Genomic DNA, 18,299 nt, shown 5'->3' on the forward strand with positions numbered 1-18,299 from the left:
AGTTAAATGAAGGATGATGAGACACTTATTAAAAAGAAAATCACAACTCTTTGCTTAAATTAAAATATTTCACTTGGCTGGGTGCAGCAACTCATGCCTGTAATCCCACTACTTTGGGAGGCTGAGGCAGGTAGATCACCTGAGCTCGGGAGTTCGAGACCAGCCTGGGCAACATGGCGAAACCCCACCTCTCCCAAAAATACAAAAAACTAGCCAGGGGTGTTGGCACGCACCTGTTGGTACCAGCTACTTGGGAGGCTGAGGTGGGATGATCGCTTGAGCCTGGGAGGCAGAGGTTGCAGTGAGCTGACATTATGCCACTGCACTCCAACCTAGATGACAGAGACCCCGTCTCGGAAAAAAAAATTAAAGTAAATTAACATATTTTACTAAAAAAAAGTTCCTGAAATACAGGTTGGTTAACCTCTGGTACACTGCAAAAAACAAAAAACAGACCCTGTGTTGAATTTCCAGGCCTGAAGCTTCCTTTATAATCCTCTTTTATTTTCATTTTCCTGCTCATTATCATCATTTTCAGAGTATAGATAACGAACAGACTGAAAAGAAAGAATTCAATTTCAGGTGTTGATTTTTGAAGACAACCCGAAGGCACAGTGGTTAAGAGCCTTAACTGCTCTGCCTTGGCGACCTGCTTTTCCTGTCTGTGATCTCGATGGTGATAGTAGTGGCCTCACTGAGTTACTAGGAGGACTGAATGAGACAATGCATGAAGAGCATCTAGCACAGCACCAGCCCGGAGTGAGTGGTCTATAAATGTGAGCTACACGATTAGCAGTCAAACCAAACCTTTGTGCCAAGTGGCTTAGCCACTTGTCTACAGTTTGTCTAGAAAAGCAGCTCTTACCTATTTGTCCATTTGGCATTTTGTACTAGACTGCAGTTAAAAAAGCCTATGAAAATGTTTTGTTTATGTTAAAGTGTACATATCAGGGCCAGACGTGGTGGCTCACACCTGTAATCCCAGCACTTTGGGAGGCCAAGGCAGGTGGATCACCTGAGGTCAGGAAACCAACAAAAACCTGTCTCTACTAAAAATGCAAAATTTAGCCAGGTGTGGCGGTGCATGCCTGTAATCCCAGCTACTTGGTAGGCTGAGGCAGGATAACCACTTGAACCTGGGAGGTGGATGTTACAGTGAGCTGAGATCGCACCATTGTACCTCCAACCTGGGCAACAAGAGTGAAACTCCATCTCAAAAAAAAAAAAAGGTACATATCAATACCAATGATTTTTGAAACAAATGAATACCATTAATTGGTATCTGAATTTCATATCTGGTTATTATTCAAGTAGTCTTCTCATTACCTCAAATAACTAAGATTTGGTCACCCTGGGCTTGCAAACAAACAAACAAACAACAATAAACAAAATGAAAACTGGCAGAGTACAGCGACTTGGGTTTTGTACAAATGAAACCTTCTCTTGTCTCCTGTGCTCTCTTCCTTTTGGTGAGAAAAATCATGTCCTTGCAATGAAATAAAAAACCTGGTTTGTTTTAAAGGAGTAGTCTTAAGTAGCATTTATGATTGTTTGTTACCACCCCTTTAAAGGGTTGTTGTTAAGCTGTGTGCAGCTTGGAATGACGCTTTGGCCTAATGCACCCTGGCCACGGAAGCCTTGGAGTTAATCACAGTGTCAGTTTCATTTCACATGACACATGTCCTTTGCCATTTCTACCCGTCCTTTAAACAGAAGTAGTAGCTTCGGTGCTTGTTATGGGCTGCCAAAGAGAGCCAGTCATTGCCAGGAAAATTTTTAAGCCATTTCAAGGATGCAGGAAGGGACATTCTTGACAAACCTCCAAATTCTGGCAATTTTCCTACAGATTAAATGCACATGATCTGATTCTGCTTATGCTAACAAGCAAGATGACTGAGGGACTGCAAGCTATAACTGAAAAGAAAAGGTTGCAGGAAGCTCACCGGCTCCTAAGAATAACTGGCATTCTCACACCAAGCTAAGGAGAGCAACGATGATGGTACAAAGAATCCCAATTATATCCTCTAGAGAACAGTCAGAGATGTTTGGCTTTGGGATGAATATGTTCAGGGGTCATATAAAAACTACTAAAGTGTATGTAGGGCTACCATGTAAAAGAGAGGCTGACATGGGATACAGGAAAAAAGGGAGACAATTAGGGCCAAGGGCTGAATATTACAGGGAAACCCATTTGGGCTCATTATAAAGAAATTTCTAGGCCAGGGGTGGTGGCTCACACCTGTAATCCTAGCACTTTGGGAGGCCGAGGCAGATCACCTGAGGTCAGGAGTTCAAGACCCGACTGACCAACATGGTGAAACCCCATCTCTACAAAAATACAACAATTAGCCAGGCATGATGGCAGGTGGTGCCTGTAATCCCAGCTATTTTGGGAAGCTGAGGTGGGAGAATTGCTTGAACCTGGGAGGCAGAGGTTGCAGTGAGCCGAGATCTCGCCATTGTACTCCAGCTTGGGAGACTGAGTGAGACTCCGTCTCAAAAAAAAAAGAACTTTCTAGTCATTGGAGCCCAGAAGCTAATTTTGTAATGTCTATTTCATTTGTATATTTCTCTGAACCTTTGTGGATAATGTAAGCTCCACACCAATGGAGGTTTCCAAGAAGAGGTTCAATGAGCAGATGGAAGAGAAGGCTCAAACTCTAAGAGGATTATTTGTATTTTATATACAGAGTATAAATATATGTAGTCATTTATATATATTTACCTTTTGAAGTAGATAATTCAGTGGCCTTTCAACAACTGAATATCACAAATACACACAAAATTCTGCAACCATCACCATCATCTAATTTTAGAACACCCACCTTAGAACATTTTAATCACCCCAAAATGAGACCGCAATGAGATCCCGTACCCATTAGCACACACTCCCCATCCCCCGTCCCCAGCCCTAGGGAACCACTAATCTACTATCTATCTCTATGGATTTCCTACATTTTGGACATTTCATATAAATAGAGTCATATATTCTTTCACTTAGCATAGTGTCTACAATTCTCATCCATGTTGTAGCATATGTCAGTACTTCATTCCTTTTTATTAGCAAATAATAGGGACTCTGATTTTATAGGTCTTTTCCAACACTGACATGTCACGCCCTAGGCTTAGGGCTTTATTTTCCTTCTTCCTTTCACGTCATAAAAGGACTCCTGGCCGGGCGCAGTGGCTCACACCTGTAATCCCAACACTTTGGGAGGCCGAGGCAGGTGGATCACCTGAGGTCAGAAGTTCAAGACCAGCCTGACTGACATGGTGAAACCCCACCTCTACTAAAAATATGAAAAAAAGAAAAAAATTAGCTGGGCGTAGTGGCGCATGCCTGTAATCCCAACTACTTGGGAGGCTGAGGCAGGAGAATCGCTTGAACCCGGGAGGCGGAGGTTGCGGTGAGCCGAGATCTCGCCATTGCACTCCAGCCTGGGCATCAAGAGGGCAAATCCATCTTAAAAAAAAAAAGGGGCTTCCTCATCTTCTCCACTGTGCAGAGTAATTTCAATTTTTACTATTATTTCAAATAACACTATCTTTAATTGTCCCGAATGAGAAAACTGAAGGACAAAAAGAGCAGCTATAAAACAGCAGCCCCTCCGTATGGTACACTATTTCCATACCATTTCTCCTCTTCAAAGCACTTTCCATTTCTTAGATTGCAAAGCCACAGAGTGAGGCTGTTTATATTTTGAGTTGCAAGTCATAACCCTGAGGCTGATGGCAGAGGACCCATGGTCATTTGGATGAAGCAGCCTTTATCTGAGGCAGAATAACACCTTTTACTGCCCTCCTCAGTCTCAGGGCCCTGAGGCATAGATCCGCCCCAGCAGCTCGGGGTGATACTTACATGTCGTAGATGCAGTTTGGAGTGAAGGAGTGATTTGCCTTGTGTCCCAAGGAGGCACAGTACTTGGATACATGGTTATAGGGCTCAGGCACATCAATGACCGTTTCTTCATCAAGGGAGAGGGTGTTCCCATTAAGGGCCCAGTCCCTGCTGTCAACCTGCAGAAAACAAAAAAGCAAGCCTTAGAGAGGACCTTTCTCCCCACAGTTAAAAGGACATCAGAGATATTAACTCATTTATCTTATTATTTTTGTTTTTGAGACAGGGTCTCACTCCATCACCTAGGCTGGAGTGCAGCGGCATGATCTGGGCTAACCACAACCTCTGCCTCCCAGATTCAAGCGATTCTCATGCCTCAGCCTCCTGAGTAGCTGGAATTACAGGTGTGCACCACCACACCTAGCTAGTTTTTGTATTTTTTGTAGAGACGGGGTTTCATCATGTTGGCCAGGCTGGTCTCAAACTCCTGACCTCAGGTGATCTGCCCACCTTGGCCTCCCAAAATGTTGGAATTACAGGTGTGAGCCACCACACTCAGCCAAAACTTCAAGATTTGAGCACTACAAAATGAAATAAAACAAAACAAAACAAGGCATCTCTCCACACACTGAGAGTGCAAATGACATGTGTGGTCAGTGCCATGCAGCTTGACTTACTATTTGTTCATTTTTCCTTGTTCCATATAAAAAAAAGGATTTAAAGTCACTGATGAATACACATAAAATATAACTAGATAACTTGAATTGGATAAAGAAGAGGAGGCAAAAGAAAAAAACAAAGTAAGAACACAAATGGAACCAGAAATGTAAGGGATGGAAGAATGTACTCTAGGCAAGTCCTCTACCTTTGTTACAGGTGGGGAATCACTCTGACCAGTAGGCAGCCATCGATTACCAGCATGCCTTCTTATCTACAACAGGGGTTACTACCAGTGTAACCATCAGGCTTTTCTTCTCCAAACCGCTCCTGACCAACTTACCCCAGGAGCTGGCGATGACAGCAGTCCAGCCTTTTGAAGCCAACACAACGACATTTTCATACAAAACTGTTTACTCTCAAGGTATACCATTTCCCCCACTGCTAAATTGTAATTGTGCTTTTGTTCATATGTGATAGTCCCTCAACTGATGTTTACTAAGTGGTACCATGTGCCAGGCACTGTTCTAGGTTCAGGGGATATAGCAGTGATCAAAAGCGGAAAAAAAGCCTCATGGATCTTAATAGTCCAAAACCAGTCACGTGATACCGATATGTGGCCCTTGGTACCATCTACCTTATGCTGCCATTAGTTGTGTATTTTTTTTATCTCCCCAACAGAATCTAAATTTCATTAGGGCAAGAAGGGTGTCACATTCATTTATACAATAGAACATAGTGAGGTTCAGCACAAAGCCAGATTCTGCAGTTTGAAATCCTACTTGAACTCTGCTATTTGCTGTATTTTTGACTTTAAGCAAGTTGTGTAATCTCTCTAGGCTTCAATTTCCCTGTCTGTAAAATGAGTAAGTAAATAATATATCAATATCCCAAAGTCACCTTTTGTATGCTGAATTTCTCTGGATTGCTGACAGAAGTCTGGCCTTTGCATGGAACATAGTCTGATAGACCACAGTGCAGTTTGAATACATCGCCATCTTTTGTCTGTGCAACTGCTTTGAAAGTGTAATAACTTTATTATTTTACAGCATTTCCCTCTTACTGTTCCATAGGAATAAATGCAAAGGTGAACATAAATGTGGAATATTAGCCATAAGCTTAAGGTCCCCATACACGGATATAAGTCAGATAATGACGGAGCGCATAAGCTGTGCTAAAAACATCGAACTTTTGCCCTTAGGCAGACACTTACAGAAGTTAATTGTAAAGTGAGGAAACAAAAACAGAGAACATATATGAAGCCTTTGAAATATATCAAAGATTATATCTTAAAGTCAAGAGGTGATTCAACTCTTTAACATTTTGTTTTTAATTTTTTTGACAAAAGAGCTCCTCCTGACAAAATGTAGGCTATAGTATGGCTTTTGCACAAGAATATGTAGGGGGCCTTCCTATAAAGTACCCCACCCGACGTTGTAAGTTAGTTATTTACAGCGTCTGACTGGATCTCAATTTTTTTAGACATTGGTATAGTCCAATATACCAATTACTGTCTTATTGATGGCATCACCCCACTCTCTATAAAATAGCTGTGGAACTTTTTAAAAATCATATTAAGGCTTAAAATAAAGAGGAGGAAAATGTCCAATCAATTTTACAAAAAAGTCAATCCGTTTCTTTAACTTTCTAGTGAGTACTAAGGTAAAGGAATTTTGTTTGAAGCAAAGTCCTTTAACCAACAAAGTTGATTTTCCACTGTCACCCCCACTCACCTCTTGGTGTGTAATTCGAACTCCATTATAAAAAGACATAACAGTATTAGGTCCCACTGCTACCTTTGAAAAAAGTCCTTCTCCAGCACTGGAAATGAGAGATTCAGCAACACAAACCCTAAATTGAAAAAAGAGTTGAATAGTGACCTTTACAGTTTAATATGTCATTCCTTACATCAAATGCCAAAATATCATTATGGCTACTGAATCCAAAATGTCAATTCATAACTCAACTAAGAAGAGAGGGAGGAAGAAAAAGTTAAACCACAATATTTTGGCATTGGAAATTAAACAAATGGTAGTTACGTCTCTTTTAAGAGTGGTGTTTAAAATTTGCTAAGATAGAAATTATCATTATATTTTCATAAAGATGCTCAGTGCTTGATATGAGGTATTGTTTTGGAAGAATTTATGTTTTTAGTTAATGATAATTTTCACTGTCTTACTGGACAAGTAAACATTTTCTCAAAGTTAATTAAAGCTATATCTAAGTTTGTCAGTGTTAGATGGGAGGGAAAGGAGGCTGTTTTAGTTAAGCCTCAAGATGAATCTTTTATATGAAACAGTGACAATTAATGAGATATATCCAATAAGCATTTCCCAACAAAAGAGTTCATAACAGGGGTCAGTTAACTATGGCCTGAGGGTCCAGTCTGGCTGCTGCTCATTTTTGTAAGTAAAGTTTTATTTGGACATAGCCACACCCATTTGTTTAGTACTGCCTAACAAATACTTTGCCTAAACAAAGTATTGCTTTAGCTCTACAAAGGCAGAATTGAGTAGTTGCAACAGATATTATATGGCTTGCAAAGCCTAAAATATTTACTATGTGGCCCTTTACAGAAACAGTTTGCCAACCACTGTTATAAGAAAACAGCTGGTCGGGTGTGGTGGATAACGCCTAGGGAGGTTGAGGCAGGTGGATCACCTGAGGTCAGGAGTTCAAGACCACCCTGGTCAATATGGTAAAACCCCATTTCTACTAAAAATACAAAAATTAGCTGGGTATGGTGTTGGGTGCCTGTAATCCCAGTTACTCGGGAGGCTGAGGCAGGAGAATTGCTTGAACCCAGGTGGCGGAGATTGCAGTGAGCTGAAATTGCATCATTGCACTCCAGCCTGGGCGACAAGAGCAAGACTCTGTGTTAAAAAAAAAAAGAAAATGAAAAAAGCGCTCATAATTATGGAACTGGATTTAATCAGACACTGGGATGGAATGACCCTACAGGAACTGATCATCTGTAATTTTAGTTACATGGCTCATGCTTATTCATGAACTGGAAGACTAATTTATTGCTTTCAACTCTTTACTTCTTCCCTGTGATAGAATTATATACATCCTGCCACTTTGCCACATGACCTTGTAGTGCCTCCCTCAGGGTGGGTGGAAGATACTGACTTCTCACTTGGCCATCTGATCTGCTTTGCTGGTAGAACACAGGCAGAAGTGTCTGCAGGCAGGTCTCAGGTGTGAAGGGCTGGGGCAAATTTCTGATGGCCTCCTCCAGACTTTTCACTGTCACCGCTAGAAGAATATGCCCTAGGGGGCTGTTGCTTCCTGTTTCTCTTGTAAAGAAAACATGTGAAACAGACTTGAACCCAACTTGAAACCTGGAGTCCAGCCTAAGCCAGCTGAGCTTAGCTGATTCCAGTCAAAAGTGGCTCAACCTCAGCCAACCTACAGAACTATGAGTGTAAAACAAAATGTTTGATTCTGTAAACCACTGAGAGTTCTGAGGGCATCATTATGCAGCCTCATCACAACAATAATAACAGCAAAGACTAACACATATGGCTACGGTCTTGTGTTTCAGAACTAACAAAAAAGCTAAACCCTTCCCTTTGTAACTGGGCCAGAGCCTCATGTCAAAGAAGAGTCCATTCATCATTGTGACATTGTGGGGTCAGCCCTATCAGTCAAATGGGGGAAGAGGCCTATTTCTCAGATGGGAACAGAAACTCAGTGGGAGGTAAGCCATGATTACAAAAAGTGAGGCAAAGAGAAAACCAATTTCAGATAATACGCTTACTCAAAAACAGATCTGTTGCTAAGGAATAAGAAGAATCCTAGACAGGATACCAGAGAAAGGCACACCAAGACTTAAGGGCTAGAGTTTAGCCATCCTCATAAATAAGACATGAAGTGTGACAGGACGTGGCCCTCTGGGGGTGGGCTTACAAACCAGAAACTTGTCATTTATAAGCTAGAATGTTTTTATGCCTTTTACACTTTCTTTGTTTCACTCTTGTCTTCTCTTAGTGAAAAAAAGAAATTGTCTTGTGTTCCAGAACACCTCAGCTGAACTAAGATGAAATGGAGGCATCCTGTGTGCACAGGCTAGAGCTTTAAAGAGCATGAAATGTTCCCCTAGAGGGCTAGCATGTGACTGCAGCACAGACTCTAAGAACGGGATGCTCGGCCAGGACATAGCTGGCTGCCTGGCTCAACTGCCTTTTTTTTTTTTTTATGGAGTCTCGCTCTGTTGCCTAGGCTGGAGTGCAATGGCATGATCTTGGCTCACCGTAACCTCTGCCTCCCAGGTTGAAGCAATTCTTGTGCCTCAGCCTCCTGAGTAGCTGGGATTACAGGCATACGCCATAACACCTGGCTAATTTTTGTATTTTTAGTGGAGATGGGGTTTCACCATGTTGGCCAGGCTGGTCTTGAACACATGACCTCAAGTGATCTGCCCACCTTGGCCTCCCAAATTGCTGGGATTACAGGCATAAGCCACCATGCCCGGCCTCAACTGCTCTTTCTACCTGGAGGTTTTACTCTAGGACAGACACACAAGCTGTTCTGTGATTTATGGGTGGGGAAACTCTCTTACAGGGTCAGATTCTACATAAGAATAAAAACACTGTTCCTCAGAATATAGAAATATTTATTTGAGGATTTGCAAAGGAAAAGGACACTTTAATGAGGAGCTTGGTCTGAGCTGTAACCCAGCCTGGGCAGAGAGTCACAGAGGTGCATAAGTTCCTCCCACTAGGCTTATTTAACCTCACATAAACAGTGCAATTAAAACCACAAGGAGGACATTACCTTTCTGATTCATAAGGATCTGGAAGAAGAGCATTGGTAGAAATGCAAGATGAAGTGGACTTATCAAAGTGGTACACTGAATCTGAAAAGCAAACAAAAATATCAGTACAGGTGCAGAGTTAGGGAAGAGCATTCATAACACTTCTCTCTATTCATGGGACAACGGAGAGTTAAAAAACCAAAAGTCTTAACCAAGTTATACCAACTAGAATGAAGTTCTTCAATTTAAATGGATACATTTTAGATTTACTCTTCACTTTTATCTTCAGGCCTTCATGAACAGCCATCAGATGCATCTCTTAACATCCCAATTCGCTCTTGAATTTTCCTTATTAAAATGACTTAAAGGATGCTTGGGAATCAATAAAATGCTTTGTCATGAAATTCTGAGATCTCTTGGCTCAGATCAAATTGGATGATGGTTTTAAATTTTTCTGGTGGTTTTCTTCATTATAGATACAGTCTACAGAATCCAACAACTGAACCCTGGCAGTTGTCTCCTTCACTAAGAATAAAATTCTGCCTCACCAGAATTAAGGAGAACAGCACTGCTTTTGATAAAGCATTAACAAAGTAATCTCCTTTCTATTATGGTGGTTCACAAGCCAGTTAGTAATTTAGTCTAGAAACCAAGGCACACAACCACCTGAGAATGAACAGTGGCTCTCCGTGAATGGTTAGCCTGAGAGAATCTTCACAGAGAGCACTGAAGATAGATGCTCTGAAGGCTGATAGGGAAAGAAACAAGATTTAGAATCAGAGGGCTTACTCCTGCAAAGCAAATGACTATACACGCTAAGGGAAAACTCATAATTCCATTAAGTAGTTCTTCAGTAGTTACCAATGGTTACTAGGTCCTCTTTGTTTGTTTGTGAGTGGCTTTTTTTGTACCATCAAAACCCCAAGGAATACCTCAAACTAAAAGTCAGAAACCAATCCAAATCAGTCAGTGTCTGCAACAGAAACAGACCATTTGAGTGTTTCAAAGGGAATTCAGTTCAGGGAATTGGTCATACAGGGGATGAAATGCTGACAAGACAGATGGAGCCGTGAAGAGCCCAGACACTAGCAAGAGCGGGAAGCTGCAGCTGGAGGCGGGAGGGACAGAGTGCACAGTGGTGCTACTGGAGCTCTGGAACTGGGTAGTTGGAACAAGCCTGGGCCTTCCTCAAGGGAGATGGAATCAGGAGGTGACGGGGCCACTGCTGGAGATGCTGGTTGACACAGAGAAGGCTTCTGCCTGCTACCTTCTCCTGCTTTGTCCCCAGCCAGAGTGGCCTCCCTTTGGCCAAACTCAGAAGTCAAACACACAGGAGCCTGAAAAATGCAGGCCACAAGGGGCAGCAGCCTCTTGCAATAATAGCGGGCAGTGAAAGAATGACGAATGGATTAGATCTGAGAGCAAAGTGGTAACAGACCACCAAGCAATCTGTGAAAAGAATTTAGACCACCCTCCCCCACTTTTATTTTCTTTTCAGACAGTCTTACTCTGTCACTCAGGCTGGAGGGCAATAGTGTGGTCTCAGCTCACTGCAATCTCCGCCTCCTGGGTTCAAGCGATTCTCCTGCCTCAGCCTCCCAAGCAGCTGGGATTACAGGTGCCTGTCACCATGCCTGGCTGGCTAATTTTTGTATTTTCAGTAGAGATGGGGTTTCGCCCTGTTGGCCAGGCTGGTCTGGAACTCCTGATCTCTAGTGATCCACCTGGCTCAGCCTCCCAAAGTGCAGGTATTATAGGCGTGAGCTGCTGTGCCCAGCTGCCACTTTTTAAAAAGAGCCAGAATTGTGCGTGGAATATATGTTCTATTGAGTGGAAACTCTCCTATGAACTTCCATCTAGCTCCTTAGACTAAAACTTTTATGACAAATGTACTGAGTGCCAACTACATGTACAACACTAGGGACTGTGTAGATACAAAAAGGATTAACCTCTGTTGCTGCTTTCAGGCAGTGCATACTATCTCTTTCAATGCCTGCTGTCCCTTCTTCTGCTCCCTTAGACATGCACAGGCTGCAGGCACATCCTTTACTTTCCCTCCTTTCCTCTACAGAATGTTATGCCCTTTGACTAGAATTCATTTATTCAATTGACAAACATTCATTATAAAAGGTGAGTTAAGCCTAAAAGATGGAGTAGGAATTAGCCAAGGAACGCAGTTACTATGTGGAGGAGGGCTGACCAGGTAAGAAGAAATTCCAGCCAGTGGCATAGGTGAGAAACTCCACAGGAAGTAAGTAGAGTACTAGAAGTAGTTTGTGGTTACAAAAGCACACAGAGAAAGGGAGAAGATGGTGAGGCGACAGGCCAAGGAGTGTTGTATGTGAGATATTTGCATTAATTTCTCTCCTTCCCCAATCATTGGACCCTACAGTCACATAACCCTGTACCCCCTAACCCACTGGCTAGTCAACAGGTCAATAATTATAACTGAAAGGGGCAGAGGAGAAACACAAACATGGCAGAACATTAGACTAAAGATCTGTCCATGGGATCTTCAGAGTGCCAGAGCAGCCATGGTTCCTGGCTCTTTTGAGGCTCAAACTATTCAACATTTCAAAATACCTGAGGTCTGCAGGAATCTTGCCGTTAAATCCCCCCCTTTCTTTTTTGCCTTAAGTTAATTTGAAGTGAATGTTTATTTGCAACCAGAAGGTTTTTTTTTTGTTTGTTTGTTTGTTTTTTGAGACAGAATCTCTCTGTGTCACCCAGGCTGGAGTGCAGGGGTGCTATCTTGGCTCACTGCAACCTCCACTTCCTGGGTTCAAGTGGTTCATGTGCCTCAGCCTCCTGAGTAGCTGGGACTACAGGCATGCACCACCACACCCAGCTAAAGCAACCAGAAATTCTAAAAAAATAATAATTCCCTTGAGAATTCTCACTCTCAACTTTTTTTTTTTTTTTTTAAGACAGGGTCTCACTCCTGTCGCCCAGGCTGGAGTGCAGTGCACTCAGCTCACTCCAGCCTTGACTTCCTGAGCTCAGGTGATCCTCCCACCTCTGTCTCCCGAGTAGCTGAGATTACGGGCACATGCCACCATGCCCAGCTAGTTTTTTTTTTTTTTTTTTTTTTAAGTAGAGACAGGATCTTACCATGCTACCCAGGCTGATCTTGAACTTCTGGGCTCAAATGACCCATCTGGCTCAGCCTCCCAAAGTGCTAGGATTACAGCTGTGAGCCACCAGGCCCAGCCTACTGTTTCTTATTTATAGCAAGAAGAATGTAATAACAACAACTTTCATTATGGTGTTTTATGGTAGGTGCTAATATCCACATTTGGTAATGAGGAAATAGGTTCTGAAAAAATAAATAACTTGCCCAAGGATAATATAGTAAATGTTAGAGCTAGGTCTCAGATTAGGTGATTCTTAAATTCAGCCACTTGCCACTAAAAATGCTGCTACTTCTGAAGTTTTAAAATTGGCATCACCAATTGGGATCCTCCCTTGTTTCAAGTCTCCTCATTTCTAAATATTATAACAGTGTCTCCTTTCAGAACATAGATCAAGGGCATAGATATCAGAGTTTGTAGTTCAAAGATTACTACTTCCTTTTTTTTTAAATAAACTTTTCATTTTGGAGTAATTTCAAATACATGACATGCATCACTTAACGAAGGGGATATGTTCTGAGAAATGTGTCGTGAGGCGAGTTGGTCATTATGCAAACATCAGAGAGTGTACTCATACAAACCTAGATGGTATAGCCAACTACAAACCTAAGCTATTAATAAATGCTACAGCCTATTGCTCCTAGGCTCCAAACCTGTAAAGCGTGTTACTATAGGGAATACCGTAGACAACAGTAACCTAATGGGAAGGATTTGTGTATCTAAACATATCTATATATAGAAAAGATGCAGTAAAAATGTAGTATAATCTTAGCTGAGTGCAGTAGTTTATGCCTGTAATACCAGCACTATGAGAGTCTGAGGCAGGAAGATTGCTTGAGGCCAGGATTTTGAGACCAGCCTGAGCAATACAGCAATACCCTGTTTCTACAAAAAAATTAAAAATATTTAGCTGGGCATTGTGGTGCATGCCTGTAGTCTTCACTACTGCGGAGGCTGAGGCAGGAGAATTGCTTGAGCCCAGGAGCTCAAGGCTGCAGTGGGCTATGATAACACCAGTCCACTCCAGTCTGGGCAACAGAGTGAAATCCTGTCCCTTAAAAAACAAAATGAAAATAAAAACAAAAATATGGCATAATCTTATGGTACCACAGTTATTATGGGCCCAGGACTGTATACAGAAAAGTTGCAAAGAAAGCACAGAGCATCCTCACTGTTCCTCCTAATGTTAACTTCTTACAGTGCATGGTACATTTGTCAAAATTAAGAAACCAACACAGATACATTACTATGTACTAAACTCTAGACTTTATTTAGATTTCACCAGTTTTTCCACTAACGTCCTTTTTCTCTTCCAGGATCCAATCCAGAATCTCACATTGCATTTAGACTGTCTCCATTTTTAACTTAAAAAAACAAAAAAGACATTTAAAGCAACCCAAATTGGACCTAAATATAAATGCTAAATTTTTCACTTTTGGACAAGCTTCCTTTGGAGATTCTTCTTCAGATCCCAAATAACTAAATACTACTTAAGCCTATTAATGTCTAGATTTATTGTCTTTTCTATTTTTTCCTCCCTATAACCAAACCTGGAGCAGAAATACATGCATGTATTATTTTCAAGGAATCAGACCAATTCAATAGCTTTCTTAGGCTGTGCCACTCAAAATGCAAAATCTTGATTTTTCTTTGTATATTTTCCAGATTTTCTTTTTTTTGAGATGGAGTCTCGCTCTGTCGCCCAGGCTGGAGTGCAGTGGCCAGATCTCAGCTCACTGCAAGCTCCGCCTCCCAGGTTTACACCATTCTCCTGCCTCAGCCTCCCGAGTAGCTGGGACTACAGGCGCCCGCCACCTCGCCCGGCTAGTTTTTTGTATTTTTTAGTAGAGACGGGGTTTCACCGTGTTAGCCAGGATGGTCTCGATCTCCTGACCTTGTGATTTGCCCGTCTCGGCCTCCCAAAGTGCTGGGATTACAGGCTTGAGCCACCGCGCCCGGCCCAGATTTTCTACACTTAGTAATTTTATGCTCAGAAAAAATGTTTCGTCTGACATGTGTACTTCTAAAAGGAAAATAATACTTTTTTCAAATACGGATTCCACTGGGTTCACTCATACACTGTGCTCCATGCAAGATGTGGGGCTCGAGATGCCAATATGCATTTATGTTTTCCAGTCACAGCTCAGGCTCAATCAACTTTACAGTTTAGAGATCTACTTGATTTGGTTCTTCATTATCATAGTGCAGTTTTTTGGAGAGATAACCGTTTGAAATCAATTGAATTACTGCTGTCATTTCTTTATTCCCTCACTATATGAGAATTACATACCTAGGCCCTTTGTCACATGACTTTTCAGTATCTCCCACTAATGTGCATGGTGTAATTTCCCTGTCTCACTGATGTCTGGCTTGGCCATGTGACTTGCTTTGATCAGTGAAAAGTGGGTGAAAGTGCCACCATGTCAGTTCCAAGGTGAGGTTTCAAAAGGCATCACAGGTATCTGCTTATGCTCTGACACTTCTGTGATCCGCTGTGGGAAAATCTTGCCCCACATTGCCATTGTCCCTTCAGATTAGGCCCCAGAATGAAGACAGAGAGCTGACTCAAACCTGACCAGAAGCCTAAAGTCTGGCCTGGCTCCCTAAGCCCAGCCTCAGTCAGCTGGAGTACAGCTGCTCAGCAGAGCTGTGGTTGCTGTTGTAAACCACTAGGGAGGTGCAGTGTCTGTTATACAATAAAACCTGACTAATGCATGATTAAAGAGAACTACACAGAAAGGAACAGAAAAGAAGCTTCTCTCAAATCAGCCTTAACAACCTGCTTTGGAATTGGAGCAACCCATCTGAAGCAGATTCAACTTACTTCCAGGCATCAGCTCAAAGTGAGGCCTCCCTTCTTCAGTGGACATAAGGGTGGCCAGTTTGCCTTCTATCATCTCTCCATCAATAAATTTCCCATACAGTGCGGTCCTCTCATCAGGGTACACATAGGCTATCTTCTCTCCAGTCATCTCCCCATCTTCATTTACTTCTCCTACAAGGCTTCCTCCATCCTGATGGGAGAAACCAAAAACCAGAAAATATTATATATAGTATGTCTAGGACATGAGTTCCAAGAAATTCCTCTTCTGCACTTTCATTATTAATATAGCACCAGTATGGATAATAACAGTTTAGGAACCCAGAGCTTTTCACCTGGGTAAGAAAAGCATGATGCATCGCTCCTCATCCAGCTCCATACAAATATACTGCTAGAAAGTCATATGCATATGGGGCATATATGCCTGATTTAGAGAGTGGTAGACTCCGTTGCAGTTTGTAATCTGGGACAAGTTACTGATACTCTATCCTGGTTTGCTATCTAAGAAACAAATAATGTTTCTTTGATATTTGTAACATCAATTACCAACATTTAAAGGAAATGTAACTAAGTGTTATTTTTGGCCAAAATCAAATATGATGATGATCTTTAGCAAGACACTCCTACCCACTATTCATATGATCTCCCTTCTCAATGTTAAATTTTGGATTTCTAGTGTGTTAGGAAAATCTTCAGTTCAAATGTACTTAAGAATTAATTTAGTGTACATGAGTAAAGAGAGCTATCTGCTCGTTTTCAGCAACAAAAGGATGTCTGGACACTGCCTTTCTGAGACTCCTATACCATCATCTTTTTTGGAATTAGAAGGAAAAGTGAAAAAAGATCAACTAAATCCCACTCCCATCTCAATTCTTTCTTCCCACTTGATTTCCTGCTCCCTCTCACCTCCTTTCAGCAGAGAAGCCCACTTAGCTTCGTGCTTAACTCTTTAATTTATTTCATTCCTAAGGGTCATTGAGTACTTTAGGGCAGAGGCTATCATATAATTCTGTATCTTGATAAGTAGTAGGGACACAGTAGGTGATTCATAAATGCTTTTAAATTGAACTGGGTTACCAAAAAGTAATGAATAATTTAAGGTAGGATGCCAGAGATGTTTCTTTCCTTCTTTTTTTTTTTTTTTTCCATCCAGAAGGTCCTCATGGTATAACTTTGAAAATGTAAGACCTTTGTGAGTTTGATATAACAATAGTAATGCCATGACATCTTTTAAAAGCATGGTTGATTTCTCCAACTTGAGGATCTAGGAACAGCTAGCTACTCAAAGTCAGTGATGTAGGATGACTTTTGAGTGATCCCAAATGCTGCCTTTTTTTTTTTTTTGCCTTCTAGGAAAAGAGCTGTAAATTAGAAAATGAATCGTGGCACTTACATAGAAAGAAAAATACTTAGAAGCATTTTTAATGGATAGAAAGTGCACTAGGGATAGTCATTGCTCTTTCTTCTCTTCAAGTTAATTCTTAATAATTGAGAATACATGGAGATGATACTTTCTGCAATGTCTGCCTTCAGGCTTTTAGTGACGATTATTGAATGGAAGGGTATAAGAGCATTTGTGCTTCTTATACTCCATGCCTAACATAAGCCACCATTACTATTTATTTAAAACAGAAGTCTGTCTCTCCAGGGTCTCACACCTTTCCCCTTAAATGTGTTTTATTTTATTTAATTAATTAATTAATTTATTTATTTATTTTGAGATGGAGTCTTGCTCTGTCACCCAGGCTGGAGTGCAGTGGCACAATCTTGGCTCACTGCAAGCTCCGCCTCCCGGGTTTACGCCATTCTCCTGCCTCAGCCTCCCGAGTAGCTGGGACTACAGGCGCCCGCCACCACGCCTGGCTAATTTTTTTGTATTTTTAGTAGAGACGGGGTTTCACCGTGTTAGCCAGGGTGGGCTCGAAATCCTGACCTCGAGATCCACCCACCTTGGTCTCCCAAAGTGCTGGGATTACAGGCGTGAGCCACCGCACCCGGCCCCTTAAATGTTTAAATTTCTGGTTTCAGAGGGAGTGAATTTATTTGTCCAGAATGATAAAGTAGAAATTCTTCTTTCATTTCCAAAAGGAGTTATACATTTTTAATTAAACACCTCATATGAAAAACTTTTTCAAGGTACAGTTTTGAAAGAAACACACTGTTCTTAGAGTGAGCTGACAAATACGGACCGTAGAGAAAATCATCACATTTTTCTCCCCTTGTTCCTACTTTGGCCTGTTACAAAAATTTCCTCCTCTGCTGTATCAGGTATCAGGGAGTGCGGGGGAAGAAAAGGCTGCTTTTCTCCTCTGCTCACTGGCTCCTCCTCATCGGGGGAGAAATCGTTCATTTGACTGGTGAGCAGCCAGGGTCTGACAACTTTTTTTTTTTTGCTCACCAATGCTCCTTCCTACGGCACAGTCTTTGAGATTTAATAAGATAATTAAGGCTAAAGGTTAAAATGTAGCTATATATTTGGTTTTCAAAACGCAACCACATTGAGCGAGCCCAATTCATTCACCAATCTTGGCACATCTTTGATCCCATCTAGGGACTTTAACTGACAATGTCACAAGTAAAATGACAGGTAGTAGGAGAATCTGGTAATCCAACACTTTGCCTCTTTCCTATACTCATCTCTATGTAGAGAGTTCCACTTCTCCTGACTTCAAGATGTACTGTCACATCAGCAGTGCCCCAGCACTGGGCAGCAAGATGCACACCCTGGCTACTCAGGAGGCCAGGTTTCAGTCCTCCTACACTAGGCAGCACCTCCACCACTTCTGATCTTTCTGCTTCTCTTCTCCTAAGCAGTACATGTTACAACTTTTGATCTATCACAGATCCTACCAAGAGGATATTTAAATGTTTTAGCAATTCTTAGAAAATGTTTTACAACATTATTTTCTTATGCCCTATTCCTATATTCCTAGATTATAACTTTTTTTTTTTTTTTTTTTGAGATGGAGTCTCGCTCTGTCACCCAGGCTGGAGTGCTGTGGCCGGATCTCAGCTAACCGCCTCCCGGGTTCACGCCATTCTCCTGCCTCAGCCTCCCAGGTAGCTGGGACTACAGGCGCCGCCACGTCGCCC

General features: G+C 41.8%; 1 protein-coding gene across 2 annotated transcripts in view; it reads right to left on the bottom strand.

Moving 5' to 3' along the window:
- SETD7 (SET domain containing (lysine methyltransferase) 7) overlaps window positions 1-18,299 on the bottom strand; it is a 68,215-nt gene that overhangs the window by 19,049 nt on the left and 30,867 nt on the right. For both annotated transcript variants that reach the window (XM_011944661.1, XM_011944660.1), the window contains exons 4-7: window positions 15,210-15,399; window positions 9,275-9,356; window positions 6,229-6,346; window positions 3,860-4,017 (exon numbers count right to left, since the gene is read on the bottom strand). In XM_011944661.1, coding sequence (XP_011800051.1) covers window positions 3,860-4,017; window positions 6,229-6,346; window positions 9,275-9,356; window positions 15,210-15,399 — 548 coding nt within the window. The remainder of the gene's footprint in view (window positions 1-3,859; window positions 4,018-6,228; window positions 6,347-9,274; window positions 9,357-15,209; window positions 15,400-18,299) is intronic.

This window comes from Colobus angolensis, unplaced genomic scaffold (genome assembly GCF_000951035.1).
Source record: "Colobus angolensis palliatus isolate OR3802 unplaced genomic scaffold, Cang.pa_1.0 Scaffold235, whole genome shotgun sequence".
Taxonomy (NCBI): Eukaryota; Metazoa; Chordata; class Mammalia; order Primates; family Cercopithecidae; genus Colobus; species Colobus angolensis.